Below are 8,454 nucleotides of genomic sequence, written 5' to 3' on the forward strand. Positions count from 1 at the left end.
ACCAACCTGAGAACCAAAGTGTGTTATTGGACTAAGTAAAGCGCTATACAAATGCAGGCCATTTACCATTTATTTATCACTGAATTAAACTAAACTAACAGCAGTCTTTCTTCTGCTTCTCCTGAACATTAAGTACCTGTCTCAGCTGATATTGATCTTCCTTGATTCAAATTCAGATCTGTGGTTAATCAAATTATCTACAACCAATTGACACGCCGCAAACTCAGAGCTTTGGAGGCCAGAGGCAGCTGACCGCTCTGCACGGCCGTTAATCCAACCTTGGCTCATAGATTTGTTTGGTACTCGGAGATGGACCGACGGACGGGTTCTGGTGCACCAAATCAGTACTGAATCTGACTGACCAACGCTGTTACTCTTTTCTGCTTATAATTAATTAATTGTGTTACTTTGTTTATTTTAAGAAAACATTTTGGGCTTCTTTCAGTTTCCAATGTGTCAAACACACCAGAAACACAGATGTTTAGAAGACATCATCAGTCTTGTCTGCAGTTGGTGAGCCTGATGCAGGCAGTAATGCACATCTACAAGCCACGTGCATTTTTGATTTGTCAACTCTACATTTACAAAGTTTCTTCTTTTTTGGAAACCGAGCCTGGTTTTATGATTTTAATAGTCAATTTTTTATTGGGGTATAGTTCATGTTTTAAGAAAAAGAGGACATCTTTAAAAGAAGTTCAAACCTGATGGAAATACGTCATCTCTGCTAGTTTCTGTGCTAACACAGCTGATGGTTTTGACTCTACAGTAGGATGCTGAGGTCACATGATGAATAAATGATGGACGCAGCCATCGTGATGTCACCTGTTAGTTTGTAAAGACTGAAGCTGAGCCCACTGACCATCATCATCTTATCTTACTGAAAGAAGATGTCACATTAGAGGGATACTGGATGCTTATACGCTAGCGACTTGTCGATCACACCCAGCTTTACTGTCCTTCTGGGAACTAATGGACTTTGATTAGAGTTGAAACACACGAGTGAGACCACAAACTGTTGATGATAGCGTTTACTGAGGTCATACGGCGCTCTCGATTCGACACATGGGATGATTTTTTTCACTTGTTTTAAACTGTAATAGTTCCTGCAAATGATCTGTGTCTTCAGAATCATCAGGAACTTTTCTTGGGAACTTTTTTACTTTGCTGTTGTGTTTTACATCTGGTGTTACCATGGAAACCAGATTTAACACAGCCTAAGCCCAAAAATACAGAGATTTACCTGCAAGGTTAAAATTCGGACATAGCTTCGGGTTCTGAAAAGTACCTTTTTCTTATATAATGGTCAACAGGGGGCGACTCCTCTGGCTGGTTTAGTTGTATAGAAGTCTTTGATACATTGACCTTTGGCTCTCCCAATCTATAACCTCATTAAAGACTTTCCTGGTGGCTCCATGGTCGCAATCAATACCATATAATGTTCCTTTTTAAATAACGATCTCTGTTAGAGTCAAAAATGACAATGACTCAGGGTACGATTGTGCATGTGACTTATAACTCCTGGCAGTATCAAGTTTCTCGTCTGGTTTCAACACCAAGACGCTTCTGGACGATTCAGTAAGGGATGGCTCATCACATTAGCTACATCCATCATCTTTATTCAGTATATGAATGTAATGCACAGTATAAAAGTTGGGCTTTAATGCACAAGTTCAAAATCAACACATAAACAGGTCGACGCGCTGCAGGTGCATGTCAGCAAATTCATATTTTCCACACACTCAAAACGTGGTTAGATGGATGCAGCAGGGAGACAGAGTTTGGTTCTGAAGGATCACCGCCTCCATCTGCTCTCTCTGATACCTGTTTAAATATTTTATAATACAGCCTAATGAAACATGAAGAGCCCGGCTTTTCCAAACAATTAAGCATAATGAGTGTGTCTCTCAGAGATCGTGGCGCTAAAAGTAAAAGGCAACAACTGGGAAATCAAACATGTCAAAGACAGAACTGAAACTCTACACTGATGGAAGCACAGTCCGGATCCAGCATCCGGGCCCGCTCTTTACCGCCAGCCGACTGAGCCTAGTTTCGAATTGACGGACGTCGGCGGTAACCAATCAGCGCCTGCCGTGCGCCAAAGCCGTGTTTATTCCACTTAACCGACCAATCGGAGCCGTCCTCTGCGGCCAAGTGCGTCATCAGAGTAGAATGTGAATGTGGGCTGCCTGTTACCGGAGCACACTTTGCTCCCATCCCCCATCTCCACTGAGCAATGGCGGCTACCCTTTTTTGCGTGCCGCTTTGTCCTTCTCAGTTCAGCTTGTAAAAGCCATGTGTACAAAAGTCGGTAAGGAAAATACGTGTTTGCCCTTGTGTTTCATAAGAATGCGCGTCAGTTCATGAGCACATTATAATTATTTTCCGCACTTCTCTCATCGCATGTCTTTTATGTCGCACTGCTTTTTTTCCCTCCTCCACGGCGGGGCATTTCTCTGTGGGTCCTAACAATGGAGGCGGAGGAAATGAGGCCACCAGCACTGTTCACTGCACCCGCTCACTGAGCCCGAACAGCCCGAATCACGGCGTCAGAGCCGGCTGTGTGCGTGTTGTTCGACGGGCACCGTGTTTATTTGTGTCTCGACCTTGGCGCACGAATTTATGGGCTGTTATGTAAAAAAAAAAAAGCCCTCAAGAGTGTCAAGTGCGCACATACAGGGATGAGTTTCAAACATGGACGTCGGGAAGGGGCGGGGCGACGAAGAGCTGCGATGTGACATGGCGGCGCCGCTCCACATTTACACTCTTAGCGCCTTTTATCTGACTGATGTTGTTCACATGGAGCTTGAGATGTGACACTAACTTTTGGGGAGAAAAGCCCGATTTAATCCGTAATAACATCCGTGTCGTCCACGTTTCCCTCCCAAACACTTCGCCTCTATTCCCCCGTCGCGGCGGTGGGCGGGAGAAACCGTCTGAAGTCGCCGCTTGACTCGTCCAGACGCACATCAATCAATCAAAGTGACACTACGTCAACCGAAGCGCTCTCGATTCGACATATTTACTGCGTAACTCGACGGAAACTCGATTTTCTTGCGCTCACGGTGCTGTGGAGCTGCCACGGTTCCGGCTCCGGTCCGTTTTGTGGGCTTTTATCGACTCTGATTATTGTTTTAGGGGAGAAAGGGACGGTTGCAGCGATAGAATAGGAGGGGGCGTGGCCTTTGGGTTAAGAAATCCTATCCATTGTTACTCTACGCGCTAGGAGAACACCTCTGCCGAGCCTCTGGCCAATCAGAGACCACCGACCTCATGAAGACCCCGCCCACAAGCCTATATTAAAGGCTCGGCCGTCAGAAGCATTGGCCACTGGCACAATATAATACTGATTGATCCGCTAACCGAGACGAGGGGATTTACTTTATTCAACCTTTCATTTCAGCCGTCCTTTATTTTATTCTACTAAACAATGGCAGACACACAGGTCGACTCCGGCTCGGATATCTCTGCCAAGGTAAGCCGCCGCACACCTCCATTCGCGGGGCCGTGTCTCCGCGGAGCCCCCTTACAAGAATAAAGCTCTCCAGGCTCTAACCTACATTTAAAACCTCTCCGTCGTCGCTTCGCGCTCGCTCGGACTCTGTGGAGTCTGAGGTGGAGAAGAAAAGTCGGTGTTCGCGTCTTTCCCCCTGAACTCGGTGTGTAGAGGGAAGTGGGGGGTCTCGGCACCGCATCACGGGCAGCGTTAAAGCGCCGCGGCTCATTGTCCGGAGAGTCCCGGTCTGCGCGGGTCTTTGTTTCTGCCAGCAGCTCGGTTCTCCTGCTGCTCCACGCGCACATCCAAGCGGGACCCGGACACCGAGCAGCTCCGGTCCCCCGGCTCGCTCCCCGCGGGGTTTTCGGGCTCGTTGTGAGCGCCGGGGCGCCGCGCACATCTATCCCGCATCTCGGGCTCTTAACGCGTATAGATCGAGGGGAGGTTCCGCTCCCGGTGCAGGGACTCGGTCGGGTCGCATTACCGGGAGCGGTGACGGACTGAGCGGCCGGTGGATGCGTGGACGCGGACCTCCAGCCCGGGGTTTGCTCCGTTTGAATGGAGGACAGCGCGTCAGGCGGTGCGCAGTCCTCCGCTGAACTTTCGGTTCTGCACTTTTCCTCCCGCCTTTTTTATTTCTTATTTCCGTGAGCCCGTTTGTTAACGCCACCGATCTGCCTGCACCGTCTGACCCCGTTTGTTTACCGACTCCGGAAGGTCGGCGGCCGCCGCTGCTCCAGCCTCAGCTGCTCCGGTCTCCGCTCCCGGAGCGCGTGAGCGGCTGTGAGCGCAGGGCTTCCGCTTTGCTTTGGTGTTTTCGGGGCTTGTTTGCAGGGCGCGCTTCGGTCTCAGGGGAAACTTTTCTTTCTTTTTTTGTAATGCAGCCACTTCTTTCTGTGTGTGTGTGTGTGTGTGCGTGCGTGAGCGCGCGCGCGGCCGGGCTGTGGAGGTGTGATGTGACGCTGCTGGTTTTCCCCTCTTTCTGCGGGTTTTTCTCCGTTTAAACGTTTGAGCTGCTTTTGTTGTGAAAACGCGAGTTTTTGTGCGCGTGGACTTTGGATCAGATCGGGTAAAAGTTTAATCGCCCCCGCGGGGGGAGTTGTGGCTCCGCGGACCGCGATCATCCCGGGAATCAGAGCAGCAGCGAGCCCGATAATTCTGAGCGATTGTAACAAATGTCCATTTGGAGGAGGCGGTGAAGGTGTAGAGGGGAAAAGTTGGACAGGCATTAGCGCGGGTAATCCGGGGAGCCTGTTCACTATTTTTAGTTGTGGAGCGTTTTTACGCACAGGCGCGTTTTTACGCGCAGCGCGCGGCCAGCCTGCTCTCCTCCTGCCGCTTAACAGCTTAATGGATTTCAACCAATAAGATTATGGAGAGCAATTAATCAATAACAGCCTACGTGTGGAAGCGTGAGGCGCGCGTGTGGCGGGGATAATAGGCTGTGAGGGAACAAAACGAGGAAGAGGAGCGGCGTTAGTGCGCGCTGAGCTCGAGCACGGAGGCGGAAGGTGCCGTGTCTTCGCTCGCCTGCCATGTGTCGTCTTCTATTGTCCTTTCCTGCCTCCGTTACAACGAGCAGTAGCAGCAGCGTGCATCGCGCTCTCTCCGCCGCCTCCTCCTCCTCCATCACCGACCCCTCCTCCTGCTCCCTCCCTGCTCCTGCGCCCTCCTGTGTTATTTTAAACGGGGTGCATCCTGGGTATTGCAGTGCCTCTCCCGGGCGTGTCTCGTGACATATGGCGGCGACAGCGGCCCATAGAAGACTACAATACCCAGAATGCCCCGCGGGCCACATCAAAGTATCAGATTACAACACATTAGAGGGGATGGAGTGGGAGGAGAGGGAAGAGGTGGGGGGAGGATCTGCGGAGACCAATATGGTGTTTAAATAGGAAGGCAGAAAGACGTGCAGCTCCCAGCAAGCACTGGGACGCTGCTAAGTAGGCCAGTAGGTAGAAGGGCAGGTAGCATCGGTGGGCGGAGTCTAAACCCAGCAGCGCGTTTTGGTGAGCAGATGAGCAGGTTCAGTTTCTGATGTTTGCTTCTGTTTGTTTCCAGGACCTGAAAGAGAAGAAGCTGGTGGAGGAGAAGGAGAACGGCAAAGACGCCGCCACCAATGGGAAGGTGAGCGCCATCGCCGCCGCCGCAGCAGCTCTCTGCACAGAGTCGGACATTTTTAACCATTTTTGTGTTTTCCAGGAGAATGAGGAGAACGGTGAGCCCGAGGTAGATGACGAGGAGGACGAGGAGGTGGACGAGGAAGAAGAGGAAGATGATGGAGAAGGTAGCTTGAAGGCCTTTTTGCCTTTAAAAAAAAAAAAAAAGAACTCTTGTTAGTCTTTCTCACCTTTCAACTTCTGTCCTGTAGGTGATGAGGAAGATGAGGAGGAGGACGACGACGAGATTGAGGGTGGCACAAAACGGGCAGCTGAGGATGACGAGGACGACGACGAGGTGAGGCAGCGGCGCTTAAAACGCCCTTAAATCGAGCGTCGCCGTGACACCCAGCAGGCGCCGGTCTAACCTGCCACCGTCTTCTCTTCTTTCAGGACGACGTCGAAACCAAGAAGCAGAAAACCGACGATGACGATTGATGCGTTTCCCCCGCGCCATCCTGCTGAACCACTTCCTGATTCTTCACCTCTGACCATTTTTCTATGTCGCAGGTGGAGGGGCTGGAGGACTGATTTAAAGGAAAAAATAATAATAATAAAAAAAAAATCCAACATGGTCATTAGCAAGTAGAGTTCAACAAACACCCGCCACGTCCACACTCACCCGAGCTCCCCTCGACGCTGCGAGACAAATTTTCTAGAGGAACCCGCCACCGCATCGACGACGCAGAAATCCGGCTTCTCTTCAGCAACAACACAAAAGGAGAATTTGTTTGTATTTTTATTTACATTTTATATTTTTGTACATATTGTTAGGAGAGGGGAGGGGGGGCAGTTTCTCTCTCGGCAGCGATCTCGTCAGACCAAATCGGTGCTTCTCTAACGAAAGATTTTACTTGGTTGACCATGTTACGATATCTCAACAGATCTTAGAAAAACGTGTAAAAAAAATAATAAAATGAATAAAAACATGAAAGACAACCTCTTAAGCCGTTGAACTCAGAGCATTCCAGTAAATTTAATGTATGTACTTTAGCTGTACCATAACTAGTTTGTTTGTATGGGAGGGTAAGGCCAAAGAAAAGAGCCTCTTTTCTTTTTCCTTTCTTTTGGTTTTTTTTTTCTTTTGGTTTTGTTTTTGTCAGCGACTTTTTGTTTTATGACGGCCTGTTTTGATGTATGTGCAAAGTTTGTTGTTTGACAATAAACCGGACTTTTATTTTGTGAGTTGTACTTTGTATCTCTGCCCCTTTTTATTTGTGCTTTGCTCTCCTGTGAGGAAGAGGAAGCAGTGCAGGTAAACCTGAGGTCTGCTTTTACTTTAGGGTCACAACAGCGAGGAGGTGGGTCCAGCGCATTTTATTGGACATTTTACACTCATTACATCCATATAATTCATATTACATAAAAATTAAGGTTTGGTACTAAAATAAACTGGCGGTTCCAAAAGACTAAAATGTGGTTTATTTCTTTTGGATTTTTCTCTTCTTTTTGTCCATACTGCAAACAGAAGCAGTTCTGATAATTGAAAGGTGTAAGAATAACATAATGTATCACATAAATAAGGGTTTCTGCATGAATTTAAAGTCTTAACATTAAAATTAAGCATATTAAGGTCTGAGAAGCTGATCTGTATTCTAATAAATTTCCTCTGTTTGTAGAGGTTGTGTTTAAGGTCCGTGGGAAAAATCATTGCCAATAAGTTTAATTTTGTAAGTTAGTCTGTTAGTAAATTTATTTGGACCAATGTCCAGGTAAGTGCATTTCTACAATTTCAAGTTCTTTGGTTTGAAAATGTAAAAAGTGCAGAGAAAAAGAGTAAAAAGTTGGAGAAATTCCTGATTCAGGATCTTCCAGTGAAGCGGTGAAAAACTGCACAATAAGAAGTGAGAGCTTAAGCTCAAAGTCGTGTTTTCAGATTCAGTGTTTTGTCTAAAATCCAAAGATTCTCTTCATACTGCTGAGCAGTTTTTTATATTTAAGGTCTTAATGCATCATTTAAACACGACGAGTCCTCAACTTCATGTTTTTAAAGCTTCACACAATTCATAGAACAGTTTGGGGACCTGATGAATACAAGAACAAGCAGCACACTCACTCACAGCTTCAAATATTTAATCACTGCTTGCACAATGATTGTGTCGTCTGTGAAAGTCCAGTTTAAATCTTTCTCTGGTTTTATTCAAACACAGAAATCTGCATCGTTGAAAGTTGGTGCTAATAAAGAAATAAGAAAGTCCTATTTCAGCTTTGCGGCAGATTAGCAGAACATTTTGTGGCAGAAAAGGTAAAATATTATGAATCTGTTATCAAAGGAAACAGACAGAGCTCCTCTAATGATCCGGGCTACAGAGTTTCCCAGTTTATGGAAAAGACAACATTCCCGCTGAGCGTGGAAAATCAAAACTTGTTATTCTTCCTTTAATTTATCAAACTGCTCCCTAAAACAGCTCAGTGATATTTGCGCACGTAACAGAAACCCGACACTTTTCAATATTCATTAGACAACATTAAAAACATGAACATGAATACAACAGGTCAGGCTCGAGCACCCCTAGAGGTGAGCTCTGGTACTGCACGGTTTATAAGGCTTTTATAAAGCTGCACTTCCTGTTCCACATCCAGCAACAGAGTATACAAATTCACATTAAAAAGAAAACAAACTCATTCTGACTCATCATCCAAATCTCACACAAACCTAACAAAAAGTTCTTCAGACACATCTGAGCTTTTTGTGTTATATTTGTGGGTTTTTTTGCTTTAACAAGGCTGCAGTTAACATGTCCTCAGATGTCGCTGTGAGCTCTTCCCATTCTCAGAACTTTAACTTAACCATTTATGGCT

The 8,454-nt window shown here is 46.8% G+C and overlaps 1 protein-coding gene across 1 annotated transcript; it reads left to right on the forward strand.

Moving 5' to 3' along the window:
* Positions 1 to 3,155: 3,155 nt before the first annotated feature.
* On the forward strand, positions 3,156 to 6,843 carry LOC146368610 (uncharacterized). The gene is made up of 5 exons (XM_084912347.1): positions 3,156 to 3,472; positions 5,555 to 5,620; positions 5,696 to 5,780; positions 5,865 to 5,950; positions 6,046 to 6,843. The coding sequence occupies exons 1-5, from the start codon at positions 3,428 to 3,430 to the stop codon at positions 6,088 to 6,090; spliced, it is 327 nt and encodes a 108-aa protein (XP_084768473.1). The 5' UTR covers positions 3,156 to 3,427; the 3' UTR covers positions 6,091 to 6,843.
* The last annotated feature ends 1,611 nt before the right edge of the window (positions 6,844 to 8,454 follow it).

The sequence above is a fragment of the Perissodus microlepis genome, chromosome 18 (genome assembly GCF_051167445.1).
Source record: "Perissodus microlepis isolate ML-2025 ecotype Zambia chromosome 18, ASM5116744v1, whole genome shotgun sequence".
Classification (NCBI taxonomy): Eukaryota; Metazoa; Chordata; class Actinopteri; order Cichliformes; family Cichlidae; genus Perissodus; species Perissodus microlepis.

Excerpts from the sequence above, each read along its gene's own strand:
- LOC146368610 (XM_084912347.1), top strand. The coding sequence starts at position 3,428 with ATGGCAGACACACAGGTCGACTCCGGCTCGGATATCTCTGCCAAG. Across the intron at positions 5,781-5,864 it reads AGAGGAAGATGATGGAGAAG|GTGATGAGGAAGATGAGGAG; the intron begins GTAGCTTGAAGG and ends TCTGTCCTGTAG. Across the intron at positions 5,951-6,045 it reads ATGACGAGGACGACGACGAG|GACGACGTCGAAACCAAGAA; the intron begins GTGAGGCAGCGG and ends CTCTTCTTTCAG.